The sequence below is a fragment of the Bactrocera latifrons genome, unplaced genomic scaffold, assembly GCF_001853355.1.
Source record: "Bactrocera latifrons isolate USDA-ARS-PBARC rearing strain unplaced genomic scaffold, ASM185335v1 scaffold_51, whole genome shotgun sequence".
NCBI classification, from domain to species: Eukaryota; Metazoa; Arthropoda; class Insecta; order Diptera; family Tephritidae; genus Bactrocera; species Bactrocera latifrons.
Genome location: NW_017537168.1, coordinates 152,492 through 178,857, shown reverse-complemented (window position 1 = coordinate 178,857; position 26,366 = coordinate 152,492). Strand labels below are relative to the sequence as shown.

Sequence of the window (26,366 nt, the reverse complement as noted above, 5' to 3'; positions counted from 1 at the left end):
TTTTAATTTAGTACTATATCATGTATGTCTGTAACAAAATTTAATTAATTTCTTTTAATTTTTTGTCATTTTTTTTTAAATATGATATTTTTTTATTTGGTAATTGTTATAATTAATTTTTTATAAGAAATTGTTTAGAAAAGTTAAAAAAAAATCTGTAAGTTCAACTTCTGTAGAAAAATTATATTTTTTTTGGATATTGTAATTCAATTTCTTGTACTAAATTTCTTTAAATTTCGTTATGTACAACTTGAAACAAAACAAGGGAAAACGTTGTGGAAGAGAAAAATTTGAAATATAGCTTGGTTTATAATAAAATGGTATAAGTATAGAAATTAATTTCGAACGAGATTATTTCACACTAGAAGTTATTAGAGAGTGCACTGAGCAGCGAAATAACCTGCTGGGAATTTAAGAAATTTAGATTTCAAAACTGGTATAAAACTCTTAACTGGTATAAAATTAAAATATGATTAAAATATCAAAAGTAAACAATATTCCATAAAATTTATGACACAGTAGGCAATTTTTACGAAACTGGTATAAAATTGTATTACCGCAAAATGAGGAACAATTGCTATATATAGAAACTGCAAATAGGTCACGAATACAAATTCTTATGTGTAGTAGCTTTTACATTACTATCACAACAACTGGTATAAACGCTATTAAACATTTTGCTGACCTTACAATAATTTTTGAAGTTAATATTATTAATGCACAAATGCCGCATTCATTAAATTCACATACGGCCACGTATTTATTGAGTCATACTTATTTTAAATTTTAATAGCCATAAAACACCAGCACAAAAAACTACAGCAACAAAATAATGTAATCATAAAATTCTGTAGCAAAATTGTTAAACAATGACGAATGCAACAAATGCGCTCATAATTATGACTGCAAAACAATCTCACACGTATGCTCACACACACTGGCAAACGTACCATAAAATAAAGCAATAAATACAATGGAAATATGTATCATATATGTATATGTATATGTAAATTTATAAGCGATGTGAGCAAAATCCCGAGGCGTGCAAGCAAAGGAAATCTCGCACAAAAATGCATAAAAACGCGCACTTTGCACACACATTGATGGACAGCTGGCGGCCTGCAGCGTAAATTGAAAATTAATTCATAAATACATAATAATTATGAGGATGATGTTGACATACAATAAATACTTTTGCATTGTAATTGCAATATTGTTGTTGTCGCTGTTGTTGTTGTTATGAATATTATTTAAACTTTTATGTGAGATAGTAATTAAAATTGTGTATATTAATTACGACTGGCTGGCGCGCTGAAAGGTGTAGTTATAAACGGCGGAAATCAGAGGTGGCCGCGCAATTAATGCTGGTTGCGTATACGCCGTGGCCAAACCATAAATTCACATAACCCACTTTTATTATGTGTTTATTGTTGATTAAAAATTTATTTAAGTGAAATGTAATCCTCATTGTGTACTTGTGAGAAATATTTATGTTATGTGGAATAAAATATTTGTGTGGTGTGTGGTTGGGTGTGCGGAATATTGATGATTTGATGGCTAAAAGCTGCACTCGTTGGCGGAATTTATATGCGGCTGTCAATTACAGAAGCAGCACGTACTGACAGGAGTAGGTCAGATGCATATGGGCCACACAAAGCCCTGTATGAACATACATACATATATATTGTTCCTAGTAAAATAATCAATAAAAATAATAAATTGGTTTGGCGTTGCCACGTAAGCTACATTTTGTATGTAATTAAGGCTCCAGCGGTTTTAAATCACGCTGTTCATTTATTATTCATAAATATTTATCGTATAATTAATTAAATAAATTCTTCGAAAAGCTTTAACGCCAATAAATATACTAACCAAATTCTTGATGTAAATAAAGCGAGGAAAAACACTACTAAAATCAAAGAAGGAACTTAATTATTTGCCATAAATTACCGACGATGTAATAAATACAGTGCTAGCACCAAATAAATAAGCCAAGGTGTAATAAATATAAAGCTGGTATAAACATCACACTTAATGCTAAACGAATTTTATAACAAAAAATAAATTATTTTACCAAAACCACTAGTCTAATAATCAAAAAAAAAATTACCAAACTCAAAGTAAACAATATTGTTTTAAAAACGTGTATGGCAAACCAAAGATTTCTTATGAAACTGGTATAAAATTTTTATATAATATAATAATAAAAACTGCAGAAATATTTATAATTACGTACCCTAAAATGAACAATATTAATTTTAAAACTTGTATGGCAAACAAGATAATTTTTACTAAACTGGTATAAAATTTTAATCATGTAAAGCTATAGTAACGTTGTAAACCACATAATATAAAGTAAACAGTATTAATTTAAAAATTTTTGTGGGAGACTTGATAGTTGCTATTAAACTGGTATAAAATTTGAAACCAAAGAAATAGAAAAAATATCCTTCTTAAAATAAAATAATGTTATATCATAAGCTTTTAAAATTAACTATTACACGAAATATTCACAAAACTGGTATAAAATTATCTAAATGAAAGTCTTACATTATAGTGTGAGTACCTTCCCCAAAGTATACTAAACATATTGGTTTAAGAAATTTTATGGAAAGCAAAGCTATTTTTACCAAACTGGTATAACATGTTATATCTGTAAAGCTATAGAAATGGTACACTCATTTCTCATAAATTAACAAATGCTTATTTAAAAGCGTTCAAGGCTAACAAGGAAACCTTTACAAAACTGGTATACAATTTTAATAATGTAAAACTAAGAAAACATTTGAAAGCACCTTTTATAATAAGTAAAGTAAAAATTACGGATTTAAAAACTTTAAAAAAAATTAATAAACTTGTAATAAACTGGTATAAATTATTACCGGAAAACTAAATACACAAAAAAGTGCAAATACCTCTAATGATATAAAAAATTTTTTGATTTGAAAGCTTTTATGAGAAACATTAAAATTTTTATGAAACTGGTATACAAATTCGGTATCATTAAATTATTGAATAATTCATATGGTTCTCTTAAAATAAATAATATAATACAAAATAATAACTTAAAAAGGTTCTCTGAGAAACATGAAACCTTTTACGAAACTGGTATAAAATTTCGGTATCATAAAACTATATAATAATACAAATGTTTCCCCTAAAATAAATAATATTGATTTTAAACCTTTAAGGGCTAAATAATAAATTTATATAAAACTGATATAAAATGTTGGTGTTGAAAAACTAAACACAGAGAAAATATTTAAAAGCAGCGAAGGTTTTAATAACAAGAGGAAAAAACATGTCGAGTTAATATTGAAAAATTGGTCTAAAGACTGTTACCGAACAATTAAACCCTTAGCAACATACAGTTGTATATAAGCTGCAATTAAGAGAAACGATATTTGCCGTTGATATTTACTTTAAAGTAAGCAAGGGCGATTTAAGGACGCAGATATGTAATAAATTATTTTTATGGCACTGGTATAAACTTTTAGGGTTCTGATACAAAATAAAAGATTTGTAAAAAAAATAGTATAAATATATATAAAAAAGAAGAAATTATGAATGTTTTGTAGAAACAGGGATCGACTGTGATGCACACTAAAAGATTTCTATAAAACTGGTATAAAATTTCGGTGTCAAAAAACAAGAATTTATGTGTATTTGAAAGAACTTTTGTATCATTATATGTACATATATTGCTATGAGATGAAAATTGCTTGGACAAAAAACTTGTATAATTAAAAAAAAAAAAAAAATATGGAAAATTTTGTTAAAAAATAATAAAACTACGTATGTATTTAATTATATATAACCAGAAAAGTTTATAAAATTTCAACAAAAAATAAAAATTAAAATATAAACATGAAACAAATATGTATATTGAGGCTCTTTTTGTAAACAAATATTTCACTCTTTTATCGCTATTTCTGAAAAATACTATAAATACTGTTAAAAATATTCTTTGTTTTTATTTGGCATATTTATTTTTATTTTTTAATTTTGCATTTCAACAGCACTTCTCATCAACGTAATGCCTTTATATGTGGCTTTCACTCAACCTGAAATAAAATTATAATTTTCCGCTTGTTTTAAATTTTTGCGGTCATTTATATTTCTTTTTCCATTTAAGAGCAACAAAAACAAATTTATGGCATTCCAAAAAATATTCTACTTATCATCTGGCTTTTCCGCAGCTTTTCCCGCTGAGTCATTTGTGGCGCTCGTGTTTGCTTGCTTCCCGCAACTGCCGTCACTAAATAATAGCAAGTGTGCGCTTTCAATATTTTTAAGACATTCATAAAGTGATAAATCTGTGTGTTTTGTGGTTGAAGAGAAAAAAGTGATTACTTAAGTGAAGAAAGCTATAAATTTTTTGGTTGACTAAAAAGTATGCTGGTTTATTGGAAAACTCGTAAGTGGAAGCGGAGAGTTGCGTGGGAGCAGTTAATATAGCAATAATATCTTAGTGGCTTTTATTGGAAATGTGTTTACCATGAATTGCAGAGTAATAAATAATGAAACATCGTAGTGAGTAGTGCATGAATAAAGTTGTTGTTTGATTTTTGCATACAATAAAAGTTTTACTTCTTGAATGTTTTGCGGAAAACATTGGTATAAACTGGTAAAACACATAAATCAAACCGCTATGAAGTTTAATAAGGATTAGAAATTAGTGGATATTTATTGAATAAAGCTTTAACGAAACTGGTATAAAGTGGTCTAAATTTTTTAAATATTTATTAATGCAAACAAATAGATTACTTTAAACAAGCGTGTAAAATCGTCAGAAGGCACCAAAACTCTCCTAAATTGCTAAATTTCCAGTTCATATGTAAATATGTATGTACATATGTGCATGTACATACATGTATGTATATGGTATAAACTAGTATAAAAATTTAGTTCGAAATTGTGTACTTAAGGGCATTTTTGACTAACTATACTTATTTTTGAAACTAGTATAAACTGGTTTGAATTATTATCTTTTTTTTATTTTGGTAAGCTTTTGGGGTAGTTTTAGCTAATTATATTTATTTTTGAGACAGGTATAAGTTGATATGAATTATTTTTGTTGTTTTTGAAAGCTTTTGAAGTATTTTTAGGTTATTATACTAATTTTTGAAACTGATATAAACTGGTCTGAATCATTTTGATGGCTTTCGTAAGCTTTTGGAGTATTTTTAGGTAATTATACTTATTTGGTCAATTGCTATAAGCTTTTGAAATATTTTTAGGTAACTAAACTTATTTTTGAAACTTGTATAACTTGATCTACTATTTTGTTTAGCTTTTTCTAGCGTTTGGAGTAAAAAATATTACAATAGTCAAATGAGAAATGTCTGACATAATAAACTGCCATAGAAAAATGGTGTAACATAAACTAGTATAAAAAATTTGACTTAAAAATTTTAATTTAATTTTTTTAAAAGTATGAATTAAGGTATTTTTAGTTAATTATACTTATTTCACAAAATGGTATAAACAGGTCTGAGTTATTTTGGCTGCTTTTGTAAGCTTTTGAATAGGGGAAATATGAAAACAGTACAATAAGCATTTTCTAGTTTAACTAAATGCAATCAAGAATTGGTATAAACTGGTATAAAACTTTTGGCTCCAAAATTAAGCTGCCCTAACTTGTTAAAAGACTTGGGTTAAAATTGAAAAGTTTATGAAAAAGTTGGGTAAACTAATTTTAGAACTCTAATTTTTACACATTCCTAACTTTGTGTGATTTAAACTGAAAGTTTATACTTTTTCAAAATTGCTTTTCCAAAACAACAATTTGCCAAATATACAACTTCCTCTGCCGTAAATAGATTTATAAACAGCTGAATGAGCACACAGAGATATTTGTATGTATGAATGTGTGTATGTTAAGTATATATTTATGCACAAATATTTGACCCAGCTTAAAGGCCAACCAACGACGAGCAAAATTTCTAATCAAAATCTCCATTTGCAAACAGCGCACAAAAAGCAGGAAAAGAAAAATTTTATTCAAAATTGTAAGCAAAAATGGAAACTGAAATTAAAATTCAGTCAAACAATTGAAAAGCAGCAATTGAGTTGAATTGATTTTTTGTCCAGCATTATTGTGCATGCCGCCCTTGCTGCCGCCCTGAACCTTTTGTGGCGCGCGAATTGTGGTTATTAAAGCAATAACAACAAAAAAGCAATTGTATTGAGTTAAGCAGAACGCATTGAGAAAAATAATATTTAAACACAATAACCCAATGAAGTGGAATACTGGGGGAGAGAAAGTGGTGTTGGGTGCGCGCGCTCACTCAGATCGGCAACTGTTGCCAAATTCAAATATTTGCGACGTTATTAGTTTGTCGTTTTGTTGTATGTATGCATGACAGGCAGTCACTTCCAATTGACTGCAGCAGTCAGCGCGGCTTGTGGCTGGAACGCGTGTAAGCGAGCGGCGGGACTTGGCGGGTGTACGTTGGGCAGCTATGCTTAGCTCCATGTTGGCATGCCACTGAAATGCAAATGCGTTGCAAATTCAATTTCCAAATTATTTCAATTGAATAATTTCAAGAATTCCGTTACTTTTTGGCGCTTATAATACCAACAAACAAGCAAAAAAAAAACATATTTTGCTTCCCAATTTCTTTGCCATTTTATTAATCTATTTTAATACTTCATATCTTCGTTTGACTGTCGTCACAGTTTGTTTATCTTCGATATCCTTCGATTTATTTTTATTTTATTTTCGAATTCAATTAAATGGTTTTTGCAGCAGATGTTAATCAAGATTGCCTGGACGAGGTAGTAATGTCAAGATGTTGACTCAATCTGAAAATTTATAACGGCTTATAATGCATGCAGATGCATGGATTTATTAATGAAAAAAGATTTTTTTAATGAAAAAAGAAAGAACTCAGATATTTTAGGAGATTCTGACCCGATTTTAATTATCTTAAGACACATTATTAGATCCGAATTGTCTTACATCGCTGGTATGCTTATTGACTTTAGAAAGCTTTACAGGTATATAATGAGCAATAGCCTGTTTTCTGGCCCGACTCATCTTAAACGAACACATTTTCATTAGATCCGAATTGTTTTGCTCCGCTGCTATGCTTATTGCCTTATTTCAGCGATAGAATGTGACATATCCTGTGTTTTCCGGTTAAATAGTTTCTTCGAACACTATCCTACGATTCCAACTACATCATCGACATGTAGTATCAAGAAATTTGATCGACGTAGTTCTACAAAAAATGTTGAGCTACTTCAAGTTCACTATTTTTGGAGCAAATATTTCTTCAAGAGCCTCTGAGTTTTCTTCAAACAGCTCCAATTCTTGAGATTATCCCAGCTGCCATCAGTTTTCTTTGACTTTCTTATGGACTGACCTGCAAACGAGCTTCTAAAAGACTTCAGACTATCATAGAAACTTAAGACATTTGTTTGGAAGCTCATTGAGCTGACGGGTACGAGTTCAGAGCAACATACCACAATATAGTGTATATTCTTTAACTTAATAAAAGATTGGTTAATAATAGGTTAGACAGACATATGTACTTATATGAGAGCAGCCCTAAAAGATCTCTCAGCTCTCTGAGTTCGTTGTGTAATTAGCTAAATTAATTACTGCTTTGAGGCCTTGAAGTTTCGTTATTCCCTAGGATTCTTAGAGTTGCCAACTCTTCTACACAAATAAATAATAAAATACTGTTATAATGTGTTCCTAACATATTGATAAAAAATCCATCAGATGTTGTATAAAAGCTTCCCCAACCACCAAAAGAAAAACGATTGCTGCGGTAAAGAAACTTTTCAAAAATGTAGCAAGCAACTTTTAACCGCCAACAAAGTTTACAGGAGTTAATAAATAATTCAAATGCTTGCGATTTGCCAAAAATAAACAGATGACATGACAAGCGCAAGAATAACGTGGGCGGCGGCCGGCAGCAAGGATAAGGATAAGCAAGTAGCAAGGTCGGCAGTAAGGGCACGAGTGACAGGAGTAAAAAACTGGGCGGCGGCCGGCAGCAAGGATAAGGATAAGCAAGTAGCAAGGTCGGCAGTAAGGGCACGAGTGACAGGAGTAAAAAACTTGGTAGTGGAAACTGAAATATTGTAGAAAATAGGTGAGCGGCAGGAGATGAGAGCGATGGAAACGAAGCGTAAGTGCGCAAGAACAGACGATGAGTGTAAAATGACCTTGAAGTAGAAATGCGCGCTATCATCAGCAGGTTCAACTAATTTAAGATGAGACATACTATATAATTATTTTAGAGCGCCGCGAGGGTGGGAAGTATTAATGATAAACAAAACCCAAAATATTAATAAACTAAAATCATAAAAAGTTGGGAATTGACTTGACCAGTGACCGATGCGCAACAGTAAGACGCAACTTACTTTAGACCGTCATTAAAATTCTTGTGCCCTAGGATGAATGTCGTAAATAATGAATTTATGACCATAAAACTTTGCGCTGACAGCACCCACCCGCTTGCATGAACCAAGGTGGACCAATAAAATTCAACTAATACGACGCATTGTCGCCAATTAACAATATTTAATGCCGTTATAGCAACAAAAACCGATAAACCGCTCATTAAGCGGACGCTGGAGAGTTGTGAAAATCATAAATTTTTCGACGACGCAGCAAATCGTCGAGTGTTTGGATGCCGAAACGAAAGTAATACATTCCCACATACCTTATTCAATATATATATTTATAATATTATTATTGTTCTTGTTACTGCTATTGATAGCTGAGTCATTAGGTTTATTGTTTGCTCTGCGGCTGTCTTTTTACTACTTTCTCTGACACCCTCCCTTTCCAACCCAGCTTTTAGTCTCTTCTTCCTTTCGCGCTTCGAAGTGGTTTATCCACCTTACTTCCTTCCTTTTGTTGACTTTGTTTACTCCTGTTTAGTTACTTGGCGCCATTACATTTTGTCTTTTATTGCTTTGTTGCTTTTATTGCGCTTTTGTTGAGTTTTAATTATTATCATTGTCTCCATACGCCAAAATAAATAATTAAATAAGGTTAATGAAATTGAAATAAAAAACTTAAGATAAACGGTATGAGTTGCGAGGCGTAGGGGAGGCGAATTAGGTGTGAAATATGCTTTCACTGGTCAATTATTTTCTCAATAAGCACATTACATTGCAAGTTGGACTCATAAAGTTTCTAAGGGTGGAGTAGAACTTGGTCCAATGAGTAGCTCCCAGTCCGAAAATCTTGGATTAGAAAAAAGTCTGATAAAATCTCTCAATATGGTCGAGAGAAATCCCTGGGAACTGCTAACAACGTCTTTAGCTTTATTCTGAACCACACTTGAGACTAGTCAAGGTGATTAATGCAATATAATATCAATCCCCGTATGTATAGGTTCGCATAAAGACAGATTCGTGTTATTCTCCAACCTTCGCACGGAGAGTAGGTCAGAAAGAATATTAAAAGTACCGACAAAAAACCTGGGCATAATGTTAAGTGGTCAGCCGCAAGCAAAATTGAGAGTTTTTGCTTGATCAGAAGTTATTATTGGGACATGACAATATTTAATAACAACATGCTTAGCAAGGCAGCACTGATTAACAGTAACATAGAGAAACAAAGCATTGGGAGATAATTAAAGAGATAGGTAGAGAGAGCGAAATTAAGAAGAAAATAATCTGAAGCTAGACAAAGTCCCGGCGGACCCTCTTATTAATGTTGGAACTCGCTACCAAGTGATTTCCTAAAAGTGTAGCAAGTGGTGTCTGAAAGCTTGATACATAGCTAAGAACAGTTCTGGAATACCAAATATGTGTTCTACGCTCTCTCTACCTGGTACCTAAGTTTCCAATAATGAATGAGCTCTGACGGCTTTGCTAGATATCTAAGTTTTGGAATACCAAATATGTGTTCTAAGCTTTCTCTAACAAGTGCCTAAGTTTTCAAGTGGTATAATAAATGAGCCCCGCAGGCTTCATATGTGATATTTAAGAATAATTCTTGCCCTCTACCAGGTGACTAAGTTTCCGAATATTATAAGAAATGAACTCTGAAAGCTTATTAGATATCCAAAAACACTTCTGGAATGTCAAATATACTACACTTTTTCACTAATTATGGATCAAGATTATTAACCTTCCTTATCGTTCTTGTGGTATTCAGCAACCGGACCAAATATTCTTAGTTGAACGTGGGCTAATAAATTTTAGTAAAAGATAAGGATATTTAAGCGATCTATTATAAAGGTACAAAAGTGTGTAATGGGATCTGAGGTTCATTCAAATAGAATCTTCAAAGCGCTTTCATCGTAAAACTCTCTGACTACGTCAATCAAACTGAGTATAAAAGTCTGCATCTGTATTGGGAAAGGGCCGTACTTTTGTAATGAAAAACTGGTACAGAATTTATCAAATCGCTCGCTTCTTAAAAAAGAAGAGCACTGCTAACAATTTTCAAGTTAAAAATCTTCTTTAAGTGAAAAGCAAAAGCGTTTCACGCAGTTACAACTATATAACGTATGTATATCCTCGAAATTTCATTACGTTTTAATCACTTTAGCATTCTGCCTCACGTAATTAAAATGCAACTCTGTGACATTTTGACTTGCCGCATTTCCACTTGATTTGCATATTTCAACTAGCTGCTCTACTTAAGTTCACTTAACCGCACACACACACACTTGATAAGCTAGTGACAAATGTCAACAGGGCGGTTGTTGAAGAGAGAAAGCGACGGAGAGTAGATTTAAGAAGCGCCTTTAACTAGACATATGTGTGCCTCTCAATGACAATGAAATATTTAAGTTAAAAAAATGCGTTCTTGAGCGAAAGCCAGCTACAAAGTAAATTTAGAATGAATTTATGGAAAAGTGAGGTTAGACTCGAGTGTGGCGAAGCACGAGTTTGTGGGTCACAGTCAAGTCCAAGTGCAAGTGTCCTGTTTGTGTGTTGATATATGAGTTATTTTAGGCGCATCAGTTAGTTAGTGTCAAGGTTGCTGGTTTTGCAGAGTCAAAGTTAATTAAATTAAATATTGATAGACCAAATTCTGGAAATATATGTAGTATGTTGAATATATGTAGAAGATGGAAACTACATTTTTGATTTTGATTATTTATGGTCTATTGTATGAAACTAGAAACTTAAATAATTATTGTTATAGTAACAAGTAGCCAAGTTAGAGTTCATCAGAAACAGCTGGACAATAAAAGAAGGTGGTCTCTAGCTTGCAGATTAGCAACTCTTAGCAAGAAACAGAATGAGTTTTCTCGTACTTAGTTTGATTTTTTTGAAATATATGTTAAGTATAATTTTTGTTCTCTCCGAGCAGATAAAACAGGCGCTTGCTTTTGGGTTCAGCCTAAGCTGGCAAACGGGTGTAATATTATTTTTGAAGTAAAGAAGCTTCAGAAGATGCATCGACAATATTCTATGAACTATATTAATCTTGAAAATTACATTTTCTTTCACTTGGAACATTTAGAGCTCTTAGAGATGTGAGATGTAAAATTATATCGAATAATTGGTGAATAAATAGATTAATACTTAAAACGGTGGAGCTCAGTACTTTTGCTGGATAAATATATTCTGAACAAAATTGTAATAATTAAAAAATTATTAACTGTAGACTTTGGATATGTGAGAAATTTATCGAAAATAGATAAATAAATCGATTAATACTTGAAGTGGTGAAGCTTGATACTCTTTCCGGATAAAATACATCCTTCCATAAATGTATTATACTTCAACTTCGAACTATTTTAATACGATTATTAGATATGTTTATTTTTATCGAAAAAATATGAATAAATCGATTAATATTTGAAAGTGTCGCGCTTGGAATTCTTTCTGAATAAATTAATAGCTTAAAGGTATCATACTACAACTTTAAATTATTAACTCTAAACTTTAGACATGTATGAAATTTATCGAAAACGATATCAATAAATCGACTAAAATTTTAAATTATGCATGTATGCAGTCTTTTTAGCTGAAATGTATCCTTCTTCAAATATATTATACTCTAACTTCGCACATATTTAGCCCGATTTTTGAAGATGTGTGTTATGTATCGAAAAATCTATATCATTATCGATTAATATTTGTAAGGCTCAAGTTTGGAATTTAAATAAATACATACTTAGTGTTATAATGCTACATAAAAATTAGTTTTTCTCGCTTTTAGATATGTGTAATATATATCGATAATTGGATAAATTCAACGATTAGGGTTTGAAGCGGAAAAACTCAGTACTCTTTTGGGATATTTACTATTTATTTTATTCTGCGACTTAAAATTTATTTAGTACTGCCCATCGATATGTCTGTTATATACAGAAAAATCAATGAATATAACGACTAATATACGGAAAAGTTGAGCTTAGTACTCTTTTCGATAAAAATATATGCTCAACTTAGAGGATTTATATTTTTACTTAAAATTTTTATTATTTTCTTACTCAACTCAATATATATGTGAGAAATATATCGATAAATGTGCAAATATAAAGTTTAATATTTGAAACGTTGGAGCATAGCAATCTTTTCAGTTAAAATATACTTATTACGACCGCCTCTTGGATATGTGTATAAAACACATCGAAAAGAGTACTACACTCGACCCTTACAAATCGAAAAGTAGAGGAATATATCTATCAAGACTAACGCGCTGTTGTAAAATTGGTTATAATCGCGAAGGCGGTGTCTACGGTATAAGAAAGATGAAGAAAATATCTTTTAAGACTTCGATTTGTATAAAATATATACTTGCAATTCTATAACTGTACTATATTTCAGCCCATATTGCATGACAGCAACTTCCTTGAAATGTAAAAAGTTGATATATAAATTTAATAATTTTTTTTCTTACTCTTATCGCACGTCAAATAATTTATGATCAGATTGTGCTGTAGTGTTATGCCTCAAAGTCTAATAAACACTAATTATTTCCATTATTCTGCAAGCGCTATTTATTTTTAGGGCTCACGCGATTTCAGCTACATATTTCTACCCTCACCACATACACTACGCACACCTGCCACCAGTCAAACACATCAATTAAAATATCACTACCATTTTGAATGCCTGCAAATGTGCGGTAGACATGCAAATATTCACTCAAAATGTAATTGGCGGGGAGGGCGCAGTAGCACTAAAAAATATTATTGCCACATGCAAGTCAAAAAAAAAAAAGAAGTATCAAAAAAAAAAATATATATATATATAAAAAAAAAAACAACCAGAAATGTAGCATAAAACAGCAAACAAATGTGTACAAACATAAATATGCCCATAGTCGTTTATAGACAGCGCGTGGCTGGTTAAATGGCTTTTGAGCGGCAAGCGACAAGCGCCGGCCGCCAGCTGGTTAAACGAGCATGCGAATGAATATTGTCAATTTTCTTGTTATTTTTATTTCATTTTACACGTTTTCTTGTCAATTCTTGCCAGTTGACAAATGGGTGAGTGTGTTGACAATTTTGTCAACACTTCAAACGGCGCACAAGTCGCTTTAATAGCGCAATTGTCACGACACTTAATTTGATGAGCGCGCAATGGTTTGAGTTTTAATTAAAATACTTTTGGCGTACACTGGCGGCGTTGCAGGCGTTTTTCACTTTGATCTGTGGCAAATATGTAGGCAGTAATAAAAAATATGCATTGTATTTAAATGCATGCACATTTCCGCCATCGCTTAAAAATGTATAAATACTGCGTATTTACTTTTTTATATACAAAAACGTTTCAGCTGAAAGCCTATGATGCTAACGCTGCGTACTTTAGTTTATATAATAATTTGTTTATTATGTCAGCTTCAATAAAATAAAATAAAAAAATATAGAAAAACAAAGGAAAAATAATAATTTATTAAACAAATTGTCAACAATTTTCTGGGATATATTTATTTTATATCCAATTTTGTTACCAAAACTGCGCTATTGTCCTAGATTGTTTTACAAACTTCGCTTAGTTGGTAGAACCTGTCTCCTGTCGCTGCTGTTGCGCTATGAAAATTAATGCTGCTGCTAAATCTAAGCCATAAAGCTACTAAGTGACGTTGATTGATTATGTTAAATATTTTTAAACAAATAAATAAAGTATAAACAAAATCAACAATTCAACAATTTCATAAATAATGAAAATATTAATACAATTACAAGTGCTGACAGCTGGCTTAAGTATCGATAATCGATAACATAAAGTTGAGTTGTGTTTTGTGTGTGCGGTGATTAACAGGTGTTTACACGATTGCTGAGTTTTATTATTGAACATATTTATTTGAGTTGAATATTAATTGTGTCAAGAAAAAATTATTTTTGGACAGAGAAATATTTTTTTTATTTAAATTTTATTTCACTCCTTAATAAACAATTATTATTTGTTATTTCAAGAAAATAATGTCTACATAAATATATATGTATGTATGCTTGTGTGAAACATTTTTTCTATAAATTGTCAAATAAGGGAAAAACCGACAAAGAAAGAAAAATTTCGTTAGACTAATGAAAGCAAATAGGAATTACACGTCTGAAGAACAACAAAGGGCAGGCCGAACTACTCAAACAGGGCGATGAAGAACTGATGTCCTTTCATGTATGTAAAAGCTTCTTTGTTTAATATGGTCCGACGAAGGCATGCCCAACTATTGGAGTTTAAGTGTGCTCTGTCCAATACACAAAATGGGAGATAAACTACCGTGGGACAAACCTCTTCAACAGCGCATATAAGGTTCTATCGAGCGTTTGGTGTGAAAGATTAAAGCTCACTGCAAAAAAATTGATTGAAACTTATCAGTGAGGCTTTAGATCAACAATCGATCAGATATTCACCACGCGCTAAATATTGGAAAAGACACGTGAAAAGAGAATGGATACGCACCGCCTTTTCGGGCCCACTGAAAGAATACTTCGGTAAGCAGATAATTTAGCGTTTTGGGTCAGTCGATTGGCCACCAAGATCATGTGATGTCACACCGTTAGACTTTTCCCTGTGGGAATATGTTAAATCTAAGGTCTTTGCGGACAATCCCGCGTGTCATAAGACAGTTGCCAGTCGAAATGCTCGAACGAGTCATCGAATAGAATATCTGAGGCGTAGCCACGACAAACATTTAAAAGCGATAATGCCAAAGCATGTTCGCTTGAAAGATAATACACGTTCCTCATTAAATGTGAAGTTTCTGCGTTTTTTCTTTAAAAAAGTGGGAAAGTCCGAAATCGATCACCCATTATGTGTGCAATTTTGTAAACAATTTAAATTTAAATAAAAGAAATTACATAGGAAATTTATAAATGCCATTTCTTTAAAGGAATTCTTGCGAATTTATACGAATGTATGTATTTAACTTTTATGTCCAACAATAAATTCAGACCAGCAATATATACTATGTTATTTTTTTGGTTATTACTAATATACATACATACATACATACTATATAAATAGATAGTATAAACTCTGCCGTCATACGCCTTATGTTCTTTTACAGACAAGACTACATACATACATATGTATAATACATATCTACATACATACATATACATACATACCACGCAAAACTTTTTTCCTCACAGCCAGCTCTGTTTATGAAGTGCGATTAAATGGATTTATATACCCATTATGCCCTGCAATTAGTCGCATTTGGCCAAAATTATTGTATACAATATATGTATATGTGCTTGTATGTATATTCAACAAGTACATAAGCGCACTGCTGTTATGTGTTTTTCAAAATAGCGGATTGTTTACAATACCGTTGTCGAAAATTCCATTGTTTGGCTCACACTTTGGTGTGTTGGAGTGAGTAGTTTCGCTGATCAATCGAACAGCCAACTGGCCGCAATCGATTCGTGGCTGATGCTCGAGTGCTTAGGTGAGATATGTATTTAATATATACATACATACATATATACTGTATGTAGTGTGGTGTGTTAAGTGAGTGGGTCAATAAGGCTGCTAAATAAAGTTGAGACAATATTTTTTTATATATTTAATTTAAAAAAAGTAGTTTACTTTCTGTGCTCTATCAAATATTCCAATTTTTGGTATTTTATTATAGAAAAACTTTACAATTTTAATTTTTACTAATATAATAATTTAAATATAATATTTTATTGTAGGAAAATTTTAAAATTTTAAATTAACAAATTTAATTTAATTGTCAAAAATGAAAACCATTTTAAAGTAATTTTTTAATGGAAATTTTACCTTTATAAATTATCAATTAATAATTTTTAATTTTTTTTTTCATTTTAAAAACAAAATTTTGAAATTATTCCCGTTCTCTTTTTAATAATTTCTCTTCACCTTTAACTCTTGCTAGAAAAAAAAATTATTTTCTGCTTCGCTTATTATCAACTTAGCCAATGTTTTCTCTAAGCACGACGCTAACTTTAATCTTCTTTGGTCGTAAAACTAGGAGTACATTTCTTGTTAGTTGCGTGTGAAGTGGAAAATCCTGGTATTACCAGCATTTATCTGACAGAAGAGCGAACGCTTAAAATGATTTTTACTGCACAACGTCAAGCTAGAGATACGAAAGTGTAGAGAAAGTAAAAAACGGATAAAGAACAGTCAAACCAATAGCTGAAGGTATAAGGCACTAGCAGAAAGTTTAAAAAAATCTAAATTTTGGCTAAAAAGAAGTGCTTAGTATGTAGAAAAGACGTTTTGAAATTGAGGTGCCCTAGTAACGAGTTGCAGACTCTATTTATTTTTTTATATAATAATTTTTTATACACCTTTAATAGTCGATAATAAATAACGAACAGAAAATTTTAAACAAATGGATGAATTAATGATAATAAGATGTTTTCTTCAGACCACTCGATACTTTTGACGATTATAAAATAATTGATAACAATATTATCGATTATAATTAAGTTAGTATAAAAAAGGAAAATTTTGTACGGTATGATAATAATTGATTAAAAATTAATAAGTTGATTAAAAATTAATCTTTTGGGAAAAATTATCGAAATTTATCGATTACCAATAATAAAGCTAGTATAAAAAAAAATTTTGGAAATTAATATTTTAATAATATTTAGATGTTTGGTATGCTATTAATCGATTAAAAATTACTTTTTTTGGGAAAAATAACGAAATTTATCGATTAACAATGATAAAGTTAGCAAAAAAACGAAGTTTTTGAAATTAGTATTTTAATAATAATTAGTCGATTATGAAATAATCCTTTGGAAAAAAATATCCAAACTTATCGATTAACAAAAAAATTTTGCATAAAAATACAACTTTTAGAAATTAATATTTTTATAATAATTTGGTATTTCATACTAATTCACAGTCGACTATAAATTAATCGTTTGCAAAACAATTTAGAAATTTATCGATCACAATAAATAAAGTTGGCATAAGAATTATTTTCTTATAAATAGTCAGCGATCAGTCACAAATTGGGAAAAAAATAATTTAATACATCACTTCAATGACGAAAATGAAACTTGTATTGATTAATTAAGCTCATTAAACGATAAATAAACTCAGTTTAGAATGTAAAAATAAAATATATTGAGAAAAAGTTCGTGATATTAGAAGACTAATGCAGGTAAAGATATACATATATACATATGTAGGTAAATCCAAAATCGATGGTTTTATTAAAAAAAATCAAAATTTGGAGAACAATGAAGGCCTTTGAAATTAAAAAAACAAAAAAGATCATTTCATTATTCATATTATAAAAAGATACATCGACATTTGAAGTGAAGTAAATTAGAACAATTCATTTCGAACGTAAGCAATATCGACATGTATCGATTGTTGATAAAAATATTTATCATTTTATTGAAAAAACAAAACGTACACATCTGATGATAAATGAATGCAAATTCGTAATGAAAACTAAAATTGAGAATTATGGAGAAATTGCATTCAAATTCTGATAAGGATCTAGGAAGCTCGCCGCGCAAAAACATTTTTCAAGCTTGTATAATGAGGACAGAAACAGGAATTACTATTTCAATAACAAGAATAACATTGAATTTTCAAGACAATAACTATCAAAATTTATTGATTACTCATTTAAAAAAATTATCGATATTTATCGATTGTTAATTATATATAAAAACAATATAAATTAAGAAAAAATATCTATCCCAAAATATATCGATTGTTGGTATATTATCGATATTTATCGATAGTTGATAATTTTTTCGATAAAATGTAAGTAAAATATTATCAGCATTTATCGATTGTTGATTATATATACAAAACATTAGAATCATAAATGGAGAAAAAGTAACTATCGACATTTATCGATTGTATTACAATATATTACAATTTATCGATAGTGGATTATATGTATATACAAAACATTAGAATCATGAATGAAGAAAAAGTAACTATCGACATTTATCGATTGTTGGTGTATAAAACATTATTGATATGATGTTAATATATTATATAATAACTTAGAAAAAAAAATGCAGAATAAAGAGGATATACGAGGATAGAAGGTAGTCTATTGTCGGCAGTAAACAACTGTAATAGAATCGAATTTGGATTGAGTAATCATCACAATTGCTTTCTATCTCTTTATTCCCACTTAATTCTTCCCTATACAGTTTAAATCAATACTGACTGTCAGAATTTTAAATATTATTATCTAACAACTCTAAAGCTTCCAATTGCGATACAATATTTTTCAAAAATTATGCTCTACCCCCACCACCCTTCTATTCCCTTCTTGTATAGTTGTATGCACGCCATAAAATATACAGAGAACACTGGCTGCTATCATATCGCATATAATCTGAAGTGCGTCTTCGGCTCAGACTGTCAAGTAGAAAAGCAACCATCAGCGCGACCATTCTTGCAGCCCACGAGTGTGTACTTATGCCACTGCAGCGCTTGTTGTTGTCGGTTGCATAGCCAACTTTGCGAGCTCACGAGCTCTCGACTAAAACTTGTATACGAGATAAATCGCCTGATTACTTCCACCGGAAATCAACTCACAAATAGAAAAGAACATAGACAGCGGCGCGGCACAGGCACGTAGCCCACCGAACCGAGCGGCTGGCATAGACAAGCGGTCGGTCGCATTTTGTTAGCGCATTTATTTATTTATAAACTCGCGCTACACATCCGTCCAACAGGTTTGTGCGCGTTTTTGTTGTTTGTGGTCGAGATGCAGCAACAGCTCGGCGCTCAGTAGCGTCTTAACTCGATTTGTGCGCGTCTCAACGAGCTAAGAGATAACTCGCCTAGTCGTGCCATTGCCATTTAATGTGACAATAATGTGCAGCCAAAGGGAAACAAAAAGGCATTCCAAATGGCAGTGACAGTTGAAAATGAGCAATAACGGCATTTTTGCGGGCACTGGAGTCTATTATATACGTCTAGTGAGTGGCGGCATACCCAAAAAGCGAACGTCACGGAAATGAGGTAATGCGCTAATGAAAATAAATTCGTTATGCGCGTGAAGTACGTGACACGAACGTGAAGCTGACATTTAGACGAGGGAAGAAACTTAAAATAATAGCTTTAAACCGAACCGAAATGAAGACAAACTTTGTAATGACAGCTTGTTGGGGATTAAAGAAAGTAGTGGTCAGTGTCATGCGAGCTTATTACGTAACTATTAGTGCAGCTGTCAAAGTATGGTAGTAAAGAAGGGTGGACATTTCTCAGAACTAAATTCTTTAGACACGTGGGGACAGTAAAAACAAGGCACAGCTCCTTCAGGATATTCTTGGATAACTCAATAGGTCCAACTAAAAAGAGTGTAGAAGCAAGCGAACAGATTGTAAGAATGTTGGATCTTGAACTTGAACAGAACTTTAAGATCTAGCAAAGTTACACCGAGCGCACCAAAATCTCAACTGAGTTTCAAATAAAAATTGTACTGGAAACGTAGACTTTCTTCCAAAAAGAACGTTGCAAGTTCACACAATTTTGGATACATTATTATTTTAGAAACAATCTTCCAACAAAAGAGAGCAATTGGAGAAACGGCAACGACCGGGTTAGATCTTCCGGTCGATTGAAGAAAACAACTCTGAGACAGTTGCGGTCAAATTAACGGTATCTAAGCAAGCCGATTGATGACTAAAAAGCAAACGGGAGGACACGATTTAAGGTTTTGAATCTGGCATATTTAGAATATCGCGATTCAGGTCCGGATGTTACTGTGGAAATTGCGCTATCTAACTGTCTTCCACGAATAATGAAATAATAAACAACAATTGAAGAAATCCAAGAACAGATATCTGTTTTTACATAGTAAGGAGATCCCCGAGACGGCCAGCCTTCATGTTGCTTCATGCCTTTTACGACAGCGATCGGCATGTTGCTCCCCTCGGAGGTATCTGACTTGCAGTAAGCGCTTATTTGAGGTAAAAATTCGCTACATCGTCTCCACCACCTCGTGTCTGTGTGGTTCCTTACGGTCGACGCTTTCTTGAAACCGAGACTCTCTAATAGGTTGAGCATACATGGTTGTCGGTAGATTCCTTCCATCAGTGGGATGATGCTCTCTTGAAACACGTACTACCAGTATGAGGCCAAAATCCTATTATTCAAGTGAGCTACTGGTATACTTATATACAACACATATTTTTTATAAAAGATGTGTTACTTTTAGAATTTTTTAAGGCGTGGTACATATATGTCTCATAAAAGGGTCCCCCGATGAACCCTTTCTCCTTCCATTCGATCTGGTCAAAAGAGAACATTTCCTGACAATAGCGTTATATACTGTATTTAAATTGACTTCGTTTTTTAAACTTTAAGGTTTTTACCACATAAGATTGCTAAGAAGCTATGAATATACTACAACCAATAATACAAAAATATTATAAAAGTTTATATAATGAAATATTTATGAGTCTTTTCTTTGTTTTATTTGCAGAATCAACTCAAACTGTCAGCTTAGAACACTGGAACGGCAACTCGCAATAACTTCAAGCGACAGGTAAGCCCAGTATTATATAATTTTGATATGCGTAAACACAAGATATGAAAATTAAGCAACTTAGGACTGCTTAAGTTCAAAAGCGTCCATAATATTAGACTGATGGTCCGAACTCGAACTAAATCCTCTTTCAAACCCGTTTCAATTAACCTTTAACTCACTTCCCTGCCAACAAATGACTTTCACTTCCCTATTTGCTCACGAATGATGCAAATCTGTTTGCAATTTAATACGCTGCGGAGGGACTCTTTTATGCGCAACATGCGGCTTAAAAGTAGCAACAGGCCAGCAAACAAATATGCAATCAGGGCACCTGCGAAAGCTAGCTGAGACAACCAAGCTCGCACACTAAAAAAAGAAAGAAGTAATGAAAAAGAAACCGAAATTTGCATGTTGAAAAAAGTAGTGGAAGGCTTAGAGCAAGAAACGAAGGTGAAATTGAGAATTAGTGGTTGCGCTGGGATGACGACGTGCCACTAAACAAACGGCATACGAAAAAATCGAGATGAAAGGCCAATGAGTTTCCGTGCATTCTTCTAGAGATCTCACCTTTTGCTCCCACGCTGCTATTTGTAAGCACGTAGCGCGGGCTCAGTTTTGTAGAATGCTAAATTACAGCACATTTTTCAACGAGAAAACAAAAAAAGGAGTAGAAAAATAGTGAGCGGTAACGTGGAGTGAGGACGAGTTGAGGGAGCTGGAGTAGCTGAAAATAAGGTACGCATGGCTGGCGAATGAAGGTAAGCTGTGAATGCAGCAAAACGGCGCAACGAAATGATGAATAACGGGTCACAGAAGAAATATAGCCGACTAAATGGGCTATAAGGAAGGGTAGAAAAATGCGGTGCTGGCTTTAAGCTGCACACTAACAAAAGGTAGCTGTGGTCCAGTAATGAAGAAGAACGTGCAGTACAAAGGGAGCAGAAAGGAATGAAGCATAAAAATATTGAAAGTGCTTGTAAATATGTGGGTCGATTAAATATGAATGAAGAGTAATAAAGATATTTTTGAGATGGAAAACTTTAAAAATAATAAGTTAAGAGAAAAGTTAAATAATAGTGTGAAAAAGTTAAAAAAAAATATAAACGAAATAAGACAGTTTTCTAGGGTTCAAGAATTTTGTAAATTGATGACTGTGCTCATAATAATTATATAATCAAATAAGTCACGTAATTTCTAATAATTCTGGTTTTTTCATATAAGCGTGACCATAAAGTTTTTTAGAGAAGTTTGATTGAAGTTGTGGCGTCCTCAATCTTGTTTCGCAGCTATTTCCATTTTTGATAGGGAAGTGGAATTTAGTCTATCAACTGGTCCTATATAAGAGATGGCTTTTATGACCACTCTTATTGGAATATTTGTATTACAATTAGGACGTTCTGCATCTCTATCTTGAGCGACTATTTCAAGATCCAGACTTTTATTGGCCTATTTGGGTTGAGGTTAAAATTTAATTTCCACAGAGTAGTCGAGATTTGAATCGCCAGTTTTACTGAATCAAGATCTGTTTCTATAAATTTCTGCTTCTTTATCAATGCCATAGCTCCCAACTGATTTCTTCAGCATCCAACAGTTTGCTGAATATATAATGGAACTCTCTGCTTCTACACGATTGCAAACATCTCAAAACAACTTCTTTATTTTATTATCAAAAAACCGTCGGATTAATAGGGAGTTGGAATAAGGTTCAGCTTGAATCCAAAGTCTTACATTATAGTAAGATTTTTTGAGCACTAGAATAGTCTTCGAAGTATTCAGATCTTAGTATCTATCTATATACAACAGATTTTTCTGCTTATTCGGATCGGCTTCACTATTTAACCACCATTAATCGGCCGCTAGCGCTCTTTCTAATCATACCAGGGCAGAAGAAGGGAAATGATATAAAAGTTGTTGCGAATAAATCGAGCTCTGAAGTGTTTCAACCTCTTATATGGCTGGATGGATAGAATATACTGCGACTGTAGGTGACTGAGATTTCAAAACAAAATATTAATCGATGAAATTTTCAATAACAGTTCAATAAAATCGAAAAGTGGTCGCGTTTTAGGTAAAAAGAATCTGCATTACTGGGTAAAAAACACCTTATATGGATGCAAGTATAAAAAATCTACCTTAAGATCGGACTGGGAATCCCTGAGAGTTAAAATTAAAAAAATCATCGATGATATTTTCAAAAATAGTTTAGAAAAATCTAGAAGTGATCATGTTTTAGGTAGACTGTCGGTATCTATTTCACTTTTCCTGAAGCAGAGTATGAAAAATCTACCCAAGCGATCTCTCAGATTCCCCGGAAACCTACTTTTCAAGAGTAGTTTGTATGAGATTTTTCGGAATTCCATAACTGTAGAAAGCATGCATGGATTTATTATGAAGTCTTGGAGGCATATGCGTAGCAAAATCAATATATTTTCTGAGATAAATATAAGCCGTAGAAGACAGAGGCATATATGATCTGGATAAAAATAAAAAATATATTTGACCTCATTCGTTGGGTCAAGGTGGTCTCTCTACACTCATTTTTTATTTGTAAAGCTGGAAGCCTACGTAACAGAGTAGGGAATCAGCACAAGATATCATCAATAGGCGTTAGTTAAAAAATATGATTAAAAATATTCTTCTAACGATAAATCTACATTGGCAACCGATTTCTTAAACCTCACATAAACTTCATAAGAAATTCAGCGATGTTGTAGAGCTGATAAGCGGTTGAATATTTCGTATTAAGAACTACACTAGAAATGCTTTCATTTCGGGATCTTGACCGATCTTAGTAAGGTTTCATCATTGAAATGGAAAACAAAATTTATATTTTCCAAAACTAGAAAAGTTTTATTCTCACATCAAACCTTCCTCATAATTTTAAAAACTTCTCATTTGATTTTTCTCCATTTTTTTTTTGTTTGTCTACACACATTAACGACCTGCACGGCCACTTGTCGATCGCCTCGAACGCCAGGCCGAATGCAGACCAATTTTAAAAGCTTTTGCGTAAATATGCAGCACACACGAGTGCATGTACACACCACTCACAAGCACAAAGGTGCATATTAGTCGCTGAGTATAAGGCATTTCTTGATTTGAATTTGTATTTTTTTTTTTTTTTTTTTAAACAAGCCGCTGCTTGTGTCTCGCATTCATCTGTCTATCGGCCTTTGTGTGCAAGTCAATTAATTTGTCGGGCAGCTGGCCGATTGGGCATAGCAGTGCCATGCACACGAATGTGCGCCAATGCCAGTTTATGGCACGACAATAGAGTGATTTCCAAAAAAAAAATTTTACTTGGAATTTGTGCATTTCCAATGAATTTTAATTTTCGAAATGGTTTTTGCTGATATTTGAGCTCTTTGCAGCTTGATGTGATTGCAAATGCAGTTGAGCTATTGAAAACTACAGCAAATGCATTGAAAACTTTTCAATAGGCTTAAGTGCCTGCATTAAACTCATGGTTCTGAAAATAAAAAAATGTAGGAGAAAAAAATGTTTTGAAAATTTTATCAATTAATTTTTGGCATGACATACAAGAATTTGAACTCGGTCGTTAAGTAGGGTGGATCTGTTACTGAAATAGTCGTCCAAAAAGATTTCCCCTTGCCACTTTGGTCCAAATCCCGCAGCAGTTTGCGAAGCTCAGCTTGAAAATATCAACTGAACCACAAAAATTAGAGAAAAAGGCATAAGACCCATACTCGGATCCACTAAAGACCTTTCGGCTATGAACCTAGTATTTTAAGTTTATGGCAAAGCCAAGAGCATTGAATATTCACGTCCTTTATAGTAACTTTTAACCAAATAGACGAAAGCATTACTAAAAGTTAAAAAGTTTCGAAGATCAAATGAAAGCACATATTACTGGAAGCTAGAAATTTTCAAAAATCGAATGTGTTGCAAAAAATGTTCAATTAGTAAATAAGGGACTAAAGATTAAGATTTATAATTGGACATCTGGATATTGTGAATATATAGAGTAATATTTATGGATATACTTTGGATGTAGCCAGCGATTTCAGTCTTGACTCCCATAATCTCATTTTTAAATCTAATAAAGCATATATATTTTGAAAAAATATCATAAATGTTAGAGAGTAACCTGGAACTAACCGAAAGACCTGACAATCTATCTGCAGTTGGCTTTGAAAAAGCCATATAAGACAGAAGCCCATAGAATAAGAAAATATTGAATTATCGGAACAAGTTTTCGAACTTTTGAGTGGAGCTTTTCAAATGGATTTCTACAGGTAATATCATACATTTGGTACAAGTATATATAAAATAAATATAGTATATATTTCCCCCTCTTCTCCACTAGTCAAGCGCTCATTTTGAGTGGTTTCATAAACCACTAGCGCATTTTTGATTTGTTTATTTATACAAAAACTCAGTTATTGTTTTTTTTTTTCAATACGAGCCATAAAATTTGATGTGTTTCCAAAAACACTTTCATATATAGTGATAGGTATTTAAGTATTGATTTTGAAGATTACTTTCAGTGCACGAACCAACAAGAAAAAACTAATAAATCTACAGCGCTTTTTGGCATATTGACTTATTTACACAACTATTTGGAAAACTCACACTGAATGAATGACTGATGCGCTGTTGAAGGTCAATGTGCTCACAAATGAGGCACAAGTATTGGTAAAGTGCGTGATGAGATTTATTTGTGGCTGTTTAAAAAAAAAGCGCTATTTGGTAGCGAATGGGGGAAATTCATTATTAAGGATTGAAGATTCTTGAAGCATAAGTTCACTTTTGATAGCCTCAAGCTCAATGTCTGGCAAGCAAAAACTCGAGCGGTTATACATTTAGTAAAATCTCAAAATAAGATAACCAAGTTGCGATTTTCTGAATCAAAGGCCATAATAGTTGGTAAAGCGACATATAAAGTTTTAAGATCAAAATACATTAAGAAGACGATATTCCAATACTTGTTACTATATGAGTAAGTCTTTCTCAAAGGTGTCTAAAGCGGCTCAGATACGTTTGTGATAACAGAAAGTTGTTCAAATTGTCTAAGTATCAGTGTATCGAGAATTTGTCTAATCTAGAAAAATATATTGCGGCTATTGCCTACATTAACCAGGTGTTCCACAAGTTCAATAGCTCAATTTTTTAAGATACAGTCGGAAAGTTGCTTAAATTTTGAGTGAAAATGGAATTTAGGGTTAATAGTCTATCTATAAAGAGTTTTTCTCTTCTATATATCGATTACTGCCCGCATTAACCAGGTGTTCCACAAGTTCAATAGCTCAATTTTTTAAGATACAGTCGGAAAGTTGCTTAAATTTGGAGCAAAAACATATTTCAGGATTAGTTGTCTAACTATCAATAAATCGAAAATTTGTCGTATCTGTATATTGATTATTGCTTACAATAAAAGTGTTCCACAAGTTCAATAGCTTAATTTTTGAAGATACGGTGAAAAAGTTGCTTAAAGTTTCAGCAAAACCAGATTTTGGGGTTATTATCT

At 32.2% G+C, this 26,366-nt stretch overlaps 1 protein-coding gene across 1 annotated transcript in view; it reads left to right on the top strand.

The window, feature by feature from the left end:
• Positions 1-26,366, top strand: part of LOC108973880 (voltage-dependent T-type calcium channel subunit alpha-1G-like) — a gene marked incomplete at its 3' end in the record, with an annotated part of 170,942 nt that overhangs the window by 1,386 nt on the left and 143,190 nt on the right. Inside the window, exon 2 of the mRNA XM_018941385.1 lies at positions 12,946-13,063. Coding sequence (XP_018796930.1) covers positions 12,946-13,063 — 118 coding nt within the window. The remainder of the gene's footprint in view (positions 1-12,945; positions 13,064-26,366) is intronic.